This window comes from Engraulis encrasicolus, chromosome 20, assembly GCF_034702125.1.
Source record: "Engraulis encrasicolus isolate BLACKSEA-1 chromosome 20, IST_EnEncr_1.0, whole genome shotgun sequence".
NCBI classification, from domain to species: domain Eukaryota; kingdom Metazoa; phylum Chordata; class Actinopteri; order Clupeiformes; family Engraulidae; genus Engraulis; species Engraulis encrasicolus.
In genome coordinates this window covers 28752319-28767141 of record NC_085876.1, presented here as the reverse complement: position 1 = coordinate 28767141, position 14823 = coordinate 28752319, and the positions used below count along the sequence as shown (strand labels likewise).

At 45.8% G+C, this 14823-nt stretch overlaps 1 protein-coding gene across 1 annotated transcript; it reads left to right on the top strand.

Moving 5' to 3' along the window:
• The first annotated feature begins 3272 nt into the window (after positions 1–3272).
• Positions 3273–14814, top strand: LOC134436478 (testis-specific serine/threonine-protein kinase 5-like). The gene is made up of 8 exons (XM_063185726.1): positions 3273–3598; positions 3952–4059; positions 5670–5872; positions 7341–7396; positions 7973–8105; positions 9020–9135; positions 12536–12724; positions 14061–14814. The coding sequence occupies exons 1-8, from the start codon at positions 3398–3400 to the stop codon at positions 14642–14644; spliced, it is 1590 nt and encodes a 529-aa protein (XP_063041796.1). The 5' UTR covers positions 3273–3397; the 3' UTR covers positions 14645–14814.
• The last annotated feature ends 9 nt before the right edge of the window (positions 14815–14823 follow it).

Sequence of the window (14823 nt, the reverse complement as noted above, 5' to 3'; positions counted from 1 at the left end):
AGACATTTGGTGCCCTAGGCAACCGCCTGGTCTGCCTATGTGCCGGCCCTGAGTCTAATATGAAAAAGCTTTCCCTACTTTTACAGCCAACACATTTGAAAAGGTGGAGACCATAACAATTCTCAGTATTTTTTTTTCTTTCTTTCTTTCTGGCAGCCATCAATGGTATGGTCTGATGACAACCTTCTACTCTCTGGCACGGTTTGACTAACTGACCACCCACCTGACCATCAGCCAACAAATCAACTGGTCCTTGCCAAGACAGTGTGATTGCACGTGTCTTGGGAAGGACTTTCGAAACGCCTACTTGAGTTTATATATATTTTTTTAAAGTTGCTGTTTTGGAATGACTTGCTGATTTCTTTTCTAATAAAAGCAGTGCTCAGCCAAAATGGATGACCGTCAAAGATTCCATGGTAGCACCTCTGAGGTCTCCAGCTAGAGCACCTTGTCTTGGGGGCAGAGGTCAACAAAAGTTTAGGATTCAGTCTGTGAGTCTTGATGCTGTTGAGAGGTTGTAGCTCTAGAGAGTTGGAGAGAGAGAGAGAGAGAGAGAGAGAGAGAGAGAGAGAGAGAGAGAGAGAGAGAGAGAGAGAGAGAGAGAGAGAGAGAGAGAGAGAGAGAGAGAGAAAGTATATGGTCCATCACCTATGATAGTCAGAACTAAACCCACCTCAAGCCCGGGAGTCCTCATGTGAGCGAGTCGAAGATATCACTTCACATCATTAAAGTTTCCCTCAATTGTTTTTCTTTCGATTGGTAGTTGTTGGAGCATCCAGACAACCCGAGGTGAGCTTGCGTGTGTATGCTGCTGCACACCTCAAGTCATAGTCCGATCATAGAGTGAGACGCCCTATTCTCCTCCTTTCATCGCACACTGCCATCAGCCTGAGACCTTTGGATGAGGTGGTGGAATTTGCTTTACTTGAGCGGGAGACAGAGAGACGGAGGGAAAAGAAGAAGTAAGTATTTCCTCCCTATTGTCCAGTCTGTACAGGCCACTGCCCTGCCCTGCCCTGCCCTGCCTTGGCGGCTTCAGTGGTGAGACCTGGTGTTCTGTCGAGATGGGTTACCGCTTCGTCGAGATGATCTATAGGCTGTTAACAAAGCCCAAGTGCTGCTGAAGTGTGTTGTAATAATGGCTTAGTACAGTGCTTCTCAGCCTTTTTTGAGCAGACGCCCCCTTGGCCTCATCACAAGCCTCCCAACGCCCCCTTGACCTTATCATAAGCCTGACAACGCCCTCCTTAATATTAAAAATTCAAACGGACTAATGCTCCCCAATGGTCCTATCAGTTGTACCCTTCTCAACGCCCTCCTAGAGCCCCCCAACGTCCCCTTTGAGAAACACTAGCTCAGTAACTCAGCTCAACGGGTAGGTCATATCGACAGGACACCAGATCTGGATCATATACGTAGACTCTGGAAGAGAGAGAGAGAGAGAGAGAGAGAGAGAGAGAGAGAGAGAGAGAGAGAGAGAGAGAGAGAGAGAGAGAGAGAGAGAGAGAGAGAGAGAGCGAGAGAGAGAGAACGCTGCGGCCTCTTCACTTCACTCCATTTCCTCTCGGGGAGCTAAAGAGTAATGTGGTTTGACGACGGGCCGGGGATGTGATGTGATGTGTGTTAAAAATCTGCCTGTCTTCCTTCCTTTTCACTTTCTCACTTTTTCTCTCCGCTGAGATGTTTGGAGCGTAACTCAGAGAGAGAGAAAGACAGAGGGAGAGAAACAGAGACAGAGAAAAAAGAGAAGTGGGGAAAGAGAAAGAGAGGGGGGTGTAGAGAGAAAGAATGATAGAAGAGAGAGATATGAAGAGAGAGAGAGAGAGAGAGAGAGAGAGAGAGAGAGAGAGAGAGAGAGAGAGAGAGAGAGAGAGAGAGAGACTCGCCGAATGTCTCACCGAATGTGAGCGGATGGCCAAGGTAAGCAGCCCCATCTCTCATCCACAGGAAGAGCCCTAATTGCAGCTGGAGTGAGAGAGGTGGAGGTGGAGGTGGAAGCTGTGCGACGTGGGACTGAAGCTGGGAACGCTGCCTACACCTTCCCTCCCTCCCTCCTTAACATCCATGCTGCCTCTCCGGTGAGCATGAGCACGGCTTGGTCTGCTTACTGGCCTGATAGACGCCCAAAGGTAAATTCTCAATCACTTAAATCATGAAATCACACACACACACACACACACACACACACACACACACACACACACACACACACACACACCAGAGGGACTGTGGCCTGCTGCCACCCACCCCCACCTTCAACCGCCTCTGTGCAGCTGTTCGATAATTGGGAGGTGTAGGCTGGCTGGTTACGGTTCTTATTCTTCCAGACCACTTTTTATTCAAATGAAATAATCAAAACAGAATACTTGCGCCAGCCACCGCCCGTTGAAACATCTCGACACAGGTAAATGTGGCTGTGCTCTCTCTGATCACGGAAAATGTGATCCCGCGGGACCTCCACGGCTTTATTCGAGGGCTCCAAGATTAAGTATACCTGTCAGTTTCCCGTTTAAAGTGCTCCAACGTGGACGCTGACCGCCGTGCACTAACACAAATTGCCATTTGCGCCCCCGCGTCTAGGCCAAGGAAAATAGCGAGGCAGGGAGAGTGATGGCATGCCGCGAAACTCCTACCCTCACCTTCTACCGCCCACACATCCCTTTTAGTACGCAGAGAGTAACAGCTTCACCACAAACCACCGCTCCATGTTTCCTTATCACGCAAAAAGGCTGGTTGGAGTGGCACATGGGTTGTTTTTACTGTGATATTCCGTGACCACACACGGAAGCTCTGCCTTATACATCATATAGATTTGAGATCTAATGGGGAAATTTAAGATGTCCTGGAAGACTTGCAGCTGTAATTAAATCTAATAACCACCATATATCACAGCCCAGCAATTTCCTCTCCGTACAAATGACCTGCATCATGACATTGCAGACCAAGACCTTTTCAGCCACTGTCCAGTAGGAGGTGACAAAGCACGAGTTCACAACTAATATTTATTTTTTTAAAGTCTTGTCAGTGATTAATTATTAATTCGCGCAGTCTACGTTTATTTTGTCGGTGGGTAACATATGCGTAATTAACATGTCTAATGACCTATCCGTAAGACGCAGTGCGCCAAAAAATCTCTTTCATGTTAAAAAAAAGTCCACGTTCAACATTCTATCATATCATGTCAGGTTCTGAATGTATGTAGAACTAGAATAATCAACGTCATGATCTCACTGTTCTACAACAAACGATGTCGAATGCTGTAGTCGTTTGTTCAATTCTCTGGAGTAGACTAGGCTCCGTCTCCATTATTGATGAGTGAAAAATGACGGTAAAAAAAATAAATAAAGTGGGAAGAATGGCAATTACTTTACCAGTATGAGCGAAAGTATGTAGAGACATGAAGAGTGCAAAGGTGAGGGAGATAAAAACGTCCTTGCAAGAGAAGGCGCACGAGTGCAGGGAAAATGGGTACCTCCTCTCATCCAAGAGAATCGGAACAGGCGCGTTCTCCAAAGTTTACATGGGATATGCAACTCCAGGCAAAATCTGCCAAAACCAGAAATTGGCCAACGATCTGATGAACAAAAAACACAACATGGTAAAACACAATTTCATATTTGAGACAAACTTGTAGATCGAATACGTGTTTTCCTTTCATCTTAAAAGGAAAACAACGTGTACATCCACCTGATTGAAGATAAACAAATAGCTATGGCGTTTTGAATGCAATCTGACAAAACTGTGGGTTCTTATAATTGTAATAATGATTCATCTTATCCATGCAGTATGTATGATGTACAGTAGGCTAGACTTGTTTCATATCCATTTGTGCATGTCCTGTCTGCTTCTTTTCTCTCTCTGATGGTCTGTATGGTCTGTAAGAACAATTAATGAGTGAATGTACAACACCAATCAATCAATACATCAATGTCATTTTTTAAAATTGTGCAGGTTGCTATCAAGGTCATCTCTCTCCACCATGCTCCACCTGAGTACTCAAAGAAGTTTCTGCACAGGGAGATCCATGCCCTGAATGCCACATACAAGCACCCAAGTGTGGTAAGATTGACCACACACTCCCACTCCCCCAAAAAGGGGGTTGTCCTCCCCCAGCACCCCCCACCCACCACACCACACCACACAGACTGACCGTTGACCTCGCTCTTACCCCTCCCACCTCTTAATATTTTTTTTGTAGCCTATGTGGCGACCCCATGACAATCCCTTCTCCTCAGGCCAGAATAGGTCTTATGACACTGACTACAGTATGATGTTGGGCCTGAGTCCTTAACAGAAGTCAGTCTACTTAACGGAGGGGATTTCACTTAATTTCTGGTGTACCTGTCTGATGATTTTCAGTGCAACATCAGAATGAAATGTTTTGGTTGGAAATTGACAGATTAAGAACATTTGGAGTCTTTTCCAAATGATTGTTATTTTTTTACATCAGCAACTCTCTACATCGGACTCCATGAAAACTGAATGGCGCCTGCCCCAGCTGGGTGTCATGTTTTGTACTGCTATGTGAAATCTCTGTTAGTCTGCGCTCTACCGTGACACCACCAGAGACTTAAAGTAGTAGCAGCGGCTGACTCGTGTCCTTGTGCGAGCCAGCTGTCATAGCTGGACTTGGACTGGGATGAAGCGCCGTCCAGCCGTCCCGCCAGCCAGCCAGCCGTCTGTCCAGTCAGCCATTTCAGCAAGCCAAGCTTGGGGAGAGACCCACTTAGACTTACGGCAGCTGCTCCCTGAACTTCATCATCCTCCCCATCGAACAATACACAGTACAGTACCCCGACTTTAGGAAACAGTAGCGATTTCATTTGCACACCACTGGGCCCTGTCTGCTCCCTCTCTCCCTCTCTCTCTCTCTCCACTTCACACATATACACATTCTCTCTTCTCCTTCATTGATCCAGCTGTGTGACATGTTCCTCTTGTCCTCTTTTCCTCTCTTCTCCTCCACACAGATCCAGCTGTGTGACATGTTCCTTTCCTCCACACTCCTCTCCTTTTTCTCCTCTCCTCTCCTCCACACAAACCCAGGACCAGCTGAATGACATTTTCCTCTCCTCTGCTCTCCTCCAGATCGAGTTATGTATGACATGTTACTCTCCTCTGTCCACTCTCTTTACTTTTACTATAATCTCCTCTGTCCTATCTCTTACCCTTTACTCTCCTCACCTTTCCTCTCTCTTCCTCTTTCCTCTTCTCCACACAGATCCAGTTGTTGACATGACATGTTCCTCTCTCTCCACATAGCTCCAGCTGTATTACATATTCCTCTCCTTTCCTCCCCTCCCCTCCCCTTCCCTCTCCTCTCCTCTACACACAGCAACAGTTGTATACCATGTTCCTCTCCTCACCTCCCCCTTCCTTTTTTCCTCTCCTCTCCTCTCCTCTCCTCTCCACACAGCTCCAGTTGTATACCATGTTCCTCTCCTCTCTCCTCACCCCCACCCTTCCTTTTCTCCTCTCCTCTCCTCTCCTCTCAGCTCCTGTTGTATACCATGTTCCTCTCCTCTCTCCTCACCCCCACCCTTCCTTTTCTCCTCTGCTCTCCTCTCCTCTCCTCTGCTCTCCTCTCCTCTCCTCTCCTCTCCTCTCCTCTGCTCTCCTCTGCTCTCCTCTCCTCTCCTCTGCTCTCCTCTCCTCTCCTCTCCTCTCAGATCCAGCTCTATGACATGTTCCACACTCTGAAGCGTGTGTACCTGGTGCTGGAGCTGGCTCTGCGCGGGGACCTGTTGGAGCACATCAACGCCGTGTCGCAGAACAAGGGCACGCTGGGGCTGAGCGAGGACGAGGCCCGCCGCATCTTCAGGCAGATGGTCAGCGCCGTCAAGCACTGCCATGCCAACCACATAGTGCACAGGTACAGTATACTCACCTGCCATGCCAAACCACATAGTACACATTACATTACATTACATTGCATTTGGCAGACGCTTTATAACCAAAGCGACTTACAAACTAGGATATAATCATAGCCAACATTACTAGCGTATACAAAGTGCACAGGAACAACAGTGTTGATGCAAAAAAGGGTTAGTTAGGTTTTTTTGTAAAGCTAGCAGAGTACAATACTTACCTGCCACGCCAACCACATAGTGCACAGGTAAACTCAACTAACACGCACTGCCACGCCAAACCACATAGTGAACAGGTACACTCAACTAACACGCACTGCCACGCCAAACCACATAGTGAACAGGTACACTCAACTAATACGCACTGCCATGCCAACCACATAGTGCACAAATATTATATACTCACCTGCCATGCCAACCACATAGTGCACAGGTACAATACTCACCTGCTATGCCAACCACATAGTGCACAGGTACACTCAACTAACAAGCACCATAGCACCACATAGTGCACATGTAAACCACTCACCACACCAACCATACAGTGCTCAGGTATAGAGAACTAACAAGCACTACCATGTCAAAAACACAGTGCACAGGCACAGTACGTATACTCACCTGCCTCATCATGCACAAGTATACTGCACTAACAACGCACACAGGAACACCAAACTAACCCACGCTAATCACATAGTGCACAGGTACACTGAACTAACAAACACTTCCATGCCACCACATAGTGCACACGCACACTGAACTAACAAGCACTGCCACATAGTGCACAAGTACTCTGCACTAACAACGCACACTGGTACACCAAACTAAGCAATGCCACAACAAACACATTGTGCACAGGTACACTCAACTAACATTTCACACAGGGACACGGAAGTAACAAGTCAAAATGGTATACTGAACTAACATCTCATACAGGCACACTCAGGGGAGGGCCCGTAGAAATGTTATTGCCATGCTATTACCACATTATTGATATAATAACATTGTAATAACATTTTAATTAGCATGTAACAAACAGCTCACACATATACACAAGGCTACTGGTGGTTGACTGCTGAAGCTTACCACACCTTGGCTCAGCCCGGGGCCTTTTCAACCTGTTTGGTTCGTTAGGGTTGGCAATAGCAATAGTATTTGTATTTCACATTGTCATACACAGCCGTCATTCAAAGTCCTTGAGGAAGAGAGAGAAGAAGGAGAAAGACCATATAGGCTAGTATTATCTAAAGAAATGTGGATAAATGGTATAGATTACAGCACATCCCTACAAGTTAATCAAAGGCAGATGAAAATAAAGCTTTTTTTCTTTCTTTATTTTTTAAAGCAAGCTATGGTTGGAGCTGTTTGTTTATACTGCAGGTGCAAGTTTTGGTGATAGGACAGGCAATGTCTTCAGGAATATTTTGTAAAAAAACAAAAAAAACAAAACAAAACTAATCTACTTTTGCTCTACAGGGATTTGAAATGTGAAAATATCCTTTTGGATGAGGGAGGCTATGTGAAACTGACAGGTAAAAAAATAAAATAATTAATTAAACAAATGCTGCTGAAATGTACAGTATGGTTGCTTTTGTTTTTTGGCATATCCCCTACATCAAAGACATGAGATGGACAGAGAAACACAATAGCAAAGCACATATAGACAGATAGCCATGGGTACACAGACAGTGAATGATGTGAGCTATAGTGACAACTGTTAACTTACAACAATCAGAGTCTGAATTATGTTCAACTATGTAAATAGTGCTTTGGGATCTCGTGTCTCCTACAAAACTACGATATTATTCAGTTTTGTCTCTCAGCAGATAGCTTTGCGAACATGTAGTGCTTGGTCTTGGGTTTGGGATCACCGTATCCTCTGTAACTCGAGCCACAATATCAATATTCTATGTTGTCTTTTGGCAGACTTCGGCTTCATGGTCTTGCTTTCATATCACTGTCGCCCCTGTAATTCAAACTCCGATAACAGCCTTCATTCTGTTTTTTTTTTGTCTCTTTCTTGGCAGATTTGGAATTTTGTGGTCTTGCTTTTGTAATCTCCGTAATTCGAGCTGTGATAACGACCTTCAAATGTTGTCTCTTGGCAGACTTTGGCTTTGCGAACAGCTACAGGGACAAGAATGCCTTGATGAGCACCTTCTGTGGCTCCGTGGCCTACACCGCTCCCGAGATCCTCCTCTCCCACAAGTACAACGGAGAGATGGCCGACCTCTGGAGCCTGTGAGAACCGAGCAGAGCAGCTCTCTCTCTCTCCCTATCTCTCTCTTTCCCTAGCTATCTCTCTCCGTCTTTCTCTCTCTCTCTCCCTCCCTATCTCTCTCTCTCTTTCCCTATCTCTCTCCGTCCTTCTCTCTCTCTCTCTGACAGTCACTTAGTGTTTGAACGCGAAGCCCTTTCCATTCAGTTTCGATAAATTCAGACAATTTTCCAACATCTGGACTGAGTTTGGCTAAGTGACCTTAGATACAGAGTAATCTGAGGGGGGCGAGAGGGAATTTAAAATGATCAGTGAAGTGGAGTGTCTAGATGTAGAACTAGGGGAGGGTTCGAAAATGAATGCGTGTTGAATTATCACTATGGTAAAACTTCTAAATGCAAATTATATAATAGCAGAACAAGCAGTGACCTTGGTGACAACAAGTCCATTGCGTCATTCCCCTTTGCATCAATCAGGTCTCTGATTAACAAAGCCCAAGGATGAAGGGAAATACTGTGCATATTGGGTATTGTTGCTACACCATGCTGTCACACAGTTTTCTTGGCTGACAGCGGTGTAACACATGCATTTTCTGAATGGAAAACCAGGAACGCATGATTAATCACGGAAATCATGTATATCAGTTTAGTTACCAATTTTTGACGTAGTCTACTTGAGGGTGTCACATTTTGAGAATGACACAACACGTCAGGAACATTAATACCTTAGTACAGAGCCTATGTTATAACCTTACTGACACAAAAATTGTAATGGCAATGTCTTAATATGTTACCAAAGGCTCTCTGTAATGTCATAGCTATGTTGTTATGATGTAGTTGAGCATTTTCAGCAAATAGTGAATAGGCCCGCCGGCGACCCCATCTGCAGCTAGCCCACGTGACATTAAATGTTGCCATACTTTTGTTTCTTCCTTCAGAGGTGTGATTCTGTATGCCATGGTGACAGGGAAGCTGCCGTACGGAGAGAAGCACCCCAGGAAACTGGTCCAGCTGCTGAGGAAGGAGTTGCCCTTCCACACCCCAGTCACCTCAGGTAGGCTACCACACCAGACATAATACACACATCAGCACACAGTCAGCACAGAGAGGGAAGCTGACAGGAGTGGACAAAGGGGTCAGATGGGGGCCATAATTGGGTCCTCACCATTACATTGTATGGTTGTATGGCTGAGGAGGCCCTTCAGATGACTTATTAGCGGCCCTGACCACAGATAATAACTCACAGACATAATGAAACTCACTCATACCTCTACTCAGCTCTACACATTCCCAGTCACCGCCTATGAGTCATCAATATGTGAGGACTAAGGTATACTTATGACCAGGCCTCAAAAGATGATGCCAAAGGTTAGACCTAAACTTTTTCGCTAAACTTAAGCGTCACTGAAACATGCTTGTGAAACATGCTTGTGAAACAGCAGCCCTTTGCATCACTAGGCGACACAGACAGGGCTCTAAATTAACACCTGTCAACTGTCCAAATGCTGGTGAAATTTCTGTTTGGCTGGTAGAAAATAAAGCTTACTAGCCACTTTGACTCATGGTGAGTGTGTGTTTGGTTAGTAAGCTGAACATCTACTATGTATATTGGCTGGTGATGGAAAAAAAAAGTTAATTTAGAGCCCTGGACGCAAAGGGGGGTACAGAGTTGGGTTTGAGACTGTGCGAATCCTCACTGACATTCCCATCAATGTGTTTATCCCCATCACTTTTGTGGGTGAAATTGTCGGCCGCCCCCAAAATAAAATATTTTTTGGGAGCTATCCCTTATCAGTCTGTTTGTGGGCCCCAGTGTAGTTCTGGACCCCTGAGTAATGCTGATTTAGGCCTACAGTACACTCTAATGTAGCGTACATCTTTGCAAAAAAGCCAGTGACCTCGCCTCTACAAAAACAGCTTTCCTGTACTGAAACATGTAACCCCTGTCCTCAATTGAGTGGTCCCCAGACTCCTCACCATTTTTGATGATTGCTGCCGTCTCTGTTATTAGGCTAATTTGGAAACAATCTATAAAACCGGTCTGCGTTTAATTCACAGCTAACATGAAACCATCCAGCAGTGTTGCATTTCATTAATGGCTTTGCTGTGGATTTCGTTAGGCAAAGAGGAAGGGACAGCTCTTGTTATTATTACTATATATACCTACTAATACATTAGGGTGTTAAAGTCTAATACATTAGCGTGTGGTTGTCTCCCCTCTATATAAAGAGGTGTTAATGCTTTCCTAGGCCATTATTGGCTGTGCTAAGTGTGTTTCGTCTCTCATTCCTAAATTGCTGAGCTGCAGCTTTAACTGGGCCACAGAGCATTGTATCTTTTTTCCCCCTCCGCTTCAATGCTGTATACATTCTGTAGGACTTAGTAGTAACACGATAGCCATTGCTGCTGCCCCCTTAGAGTAGGCCTACTGTTGGCAGATATACCTTGAAGAATCTACAGTGTGGTGGTGGAACGCTGTTGTGTGTTATTCTATTGCCGCCAAATATTTTGGCAGTGGACAACGTACGCTGTTGCTGCTGCTGCTGCTAAGTCTTATGGGTAATTCCTGATGCGGCGCGCTGAGCCAATAAACTCTGGCCTTTGCCCTTGTCAATAATTTAAAACTTGTTTCAAGCTTTGTGGCTTCTCGGCGGCTGCCAGATACATTCATTTTCTAAAACTTAAGAGTTTTGGACCGCGCATCGGGAGCCGTTTTGGAGACCAAGAAAAAGAGCAATTGCGTTGTAACTCATCCAACACCTGTCACACGCAGTCTCGATTGTGGTTATGCAACATTGCTAGTTCTAAGCGATGTGTATCGCATAACTAACTGCTGTTCGCGGTGGCTCACCTGACCTCTTGGCGAACGTGACCCTGCTTTCTCTGCTTTTTGTTTAAGTGTAGTTGGGCCTTCAAGCGCTTTCCCATAACATCTTCTTGCATGGGGATAAATCTAAGTGGTGCATTTTACATGGATGGTCTTTTTTTTTTCAAGCAGCACCTCACCATGCCTTTGATACTGTACTACATCTAAAAAAATCAGTGCTGAATAGAAAAATTGATGACCATTGCTTTTTGCATTTCATTGCTCTTTGCTATTCATTTACACACATAATTGGCTGCCCAAGGGGATGCAACTGAATCTGACTGTTATCTAGGGCAGTGGTTCTTAACCTTTTTTCTTAACGCACCCCCTTACCTGTGCCGAAGAGAAGTCGCGCACCCCCAACCCAACCTTCTACATGTGTATACACACTAAAAATGATTTTAAGTGATTAATTGCAATAATTCTTGCTTGGGACTAATCAATACCTTAATGACTTTTAAATGGGTACCAAACATGTTTTAACTTTGTCTTAAATTGGACTAAATATAATGTTCCCAACCAAACCTTTGGTCACAACCTTAACATAATCAAAATCCAGCGCACCCCCTGAAATCTCAGGCGCACCCCCCGGGGGTGCCCGCACCCCAGGTTAAGAACCACTGATCTAGGGTATATGACATGGTACAGTATACACTCGCCTCCAAAAGAGTTGTCGCCTACCCATCTGTTTGGAATAACAGCTAATAACCTGACTTTCAATTAATCACTTGGCTTCAGAAGTCACTCATATGAAAGCTACAACCCTCTCGAATGAAAATGTATGTACAAAAATAAATTTCATGCACCAAAGAAAGATTGACCCTTTAATGAACACAGACAGGGCAGATTTTGACAAGACAAAAGTTTTGTCGCCTATCGAACATAATGTGAAAATGAGCAGATAAGTCACTTCAAAACACTTCAAATACGCAGATCGGGTGTCATACTTAATCCCTGATTCACTCACACCTCTCCAGAAAATCAACTTTGGCCTTATGTGTATGTTTAGGGTCATTGTAATCATGGAAAGCAACACAATCAAAATCAATGGAGTTCAATGAGAGATGGTGACATATTTGCTATTCTTCATGATGTAATCAATGATAAAAGCCCTCACACACCAGCAGCATGAAAAAGACAATATGATGCCATGTGTACCTACCCCAGACCCCTCAATGACTCTGTCCAACTTCACTCACTTTCAATGCCCCTATCTCAATAAGCACACTTACATGTGAGGAATATTCACACAATTTGATACAACAATAGCGGCGGCCTACGTCACAACATTCAGTAAATACCCTGTACCAAAATGAAGACGTAAGACGTGACGTCTAATGCCTCTTTTCCACTGCCGGTTTTCTGGTAGGCCTACACCTCGACACAGTGCGACTGGGCTGCCACTTTTTGCTTTTCGAATAGGCACAACACAGTTCAATCGTGACGCAAAAAGTGGTGGCCGAGTCGCGCTGTGTCGATCTGTAGGCCTACCAGAGGCATACATGTTTCTTGTAATGCACCTTTGACAAGGTTTTTAACAACATTACTGACCCCTCTACTTCCCATTGCACGTCTGTGGCCCATGTAGCGTGTCAGGACCTGATTCTGGCCCTGATGCAGTGGGAGCCCTCCTCCCGCCTGCCCCTGGACCAGATCTGCCGCCACCCCTGGATGTCCCCCTCCACAGCTGACACCCTGACCCGCCTGCGGGCCACCCGCAGTGACATCACCGGCGCCCGGAGGACACCGCCACCAAACAACTTCAGGTTGTGGAATGGTGAGGTCTATGATCTTATTTTTTATTTTTTATTTCTTTAGATAATACAATCATTTTTTTCCCATTCAAGCACATTGAATGACATCTGAGCAGAGGCGTGCACAGACAGAGTTTGGGGGGCGGTGCTGAAGGTGTTTGGGGACACATGGAACTTCTGGCTGCTTTACTAGAGGCTGTATTATATCGGTCATTATTGTCACATGCTTTTGATCGCATTTGTAGATTATCATGTTAACATGGTACACAGTACATTGTGACACAAACTACTAAAAAAAACAAGGACTTCATCAATGGGGCGTTTTGTAGTCCAGTAGGCCAAAGGTACAGGTACTTTAGCGCCACCTCCTCATCCCTATCTGTGCACCTCTATGCCACTGAGTATGATAACAGAGATTCTATTTAACAGACATTCTATAAGTATATAGAGATATGCCAACATAATAGGTTGCTATGGGCACCTAACATGACCAGGTTCCGGTCTGCCTAAAGGGGCGTGTCATAATACTCCTAGCATTGAATAGAACAGTCCTCCTTAGGTCTGCCTAAAGGGGGATTCCCCCCCCCCCCCTTGCAATAATAGAACCCGGAAACAATGGGCCAATGGAACCTCTCTCTCTCTGATGATAATGTGTTATAGGCCTAATCGATATTTGATTTGTTTGATTGATAAGGTCTCCTCCCAAAAGGCATTCATGCATCTGGAACGGAATGCCGCTTTTTGATTGGCTGCTAGGCGTGCAGTAGAAATGTTTATCATGCACTCCTAGGGTATGTTGCAATGCAATTTCCCGTAGGCAACCAAGTAAGTTGCTGACTGGTTAGCAATGATGATGTCTAAAAATACACTCTAGCATTCCTGGCCAAAGAAGATTTTAACTTTAGCACGCACTGTTCCATATGAACAGCCAGTAGAAATGTAAATATAGTAAACAGTCAACTATTTAATGACTGATTGACAGCTATGGCTGAGGGTTGTGCAGTATGCTAGTTAACGTTTTATGTAAATATTGGCACCTTTAGAAGTCAGCTAAGCTTCATAATTGATAATTGATTGAGAGACAACAAAATCATTCTATTCCATTCATTCTATTCTATGGTATTCTGGAATAAAAAACTTGACTAAAAATAAAAAAGCAAACATAAAAATAAAGCCATAGCCCACACTAGGTTGCATTAGGCACCTCGTATCCACTCCTTCAAACCTGTCACATGCAATGTGAGGCGAGAAAGGCGCTGTGGTGTTGACAGTGTGTGCGCCAGCCTGCCAAAAACTGCACTGGAAAAACGGCATGCATGTGAGCATGAGCATGTGTGTGTGTTTCTTTTCTTTTCCCAGGCTCTACCGCTGCCAAGACAAGCCGGCCCTGTCAGTCAGGCCGCGCCATGCCGATACCCCCCAACTCCGCCGTCACCATCTCCGCCAACAGCACCACGCCTTTCACGCGGAGCACACCCATGCTGGCGGACAGGGGGGCGCCTTCTCCTCAGCGGATCCTGGGGGGCCGCCGTGCAGGGGCCTGCAGCGCGGGTGCCCGTAACCGCTGCATCTCGACCAAGGGAGGAGGAGCTGGAGAGAGCGGAAGGGGAGAGGAGGTGCCGCCGGCCCCTACGCCCACGCCCACGATGGGCACCCTCCTGGAGTCGCCCTATCGTCTGCTGATGAGGCCCACCATCGACCGGGCCGGTGGCAGCAGTAACCCACGCAAGCTGTTTGTCAGCCGGCCCCGGCCTCCCATGTCCCCCAAGCCCTTCCACAACCTCCCCAACTTCCGCAAGTCGAGTGCCGTGGTGTCGTCCCACCACCAGGAGCTCCGCGAGCGCTGCATGACGCCGCCCAACAGGCTCCCCCCCAAGCTACCTGCACAGGAGAGCAAGCGGCCGGGGAGGACATCTATGAAAATCCCCATTACCAGATTCTAGAGCACTTTAAAGAAGATTCTAAAGCCTAAATAAATACGTGTATACTGTAGCTGCCTGCAAGCAGCATTAAAAGCAAACTCATCATGGCCAACAGAATGAACTTGGGTCAGAGGGATGGACATAAGCACCCTGAAAAAGTTTCATGTCAATAAAGCAATATTTGGCTAAGAGATGAGACC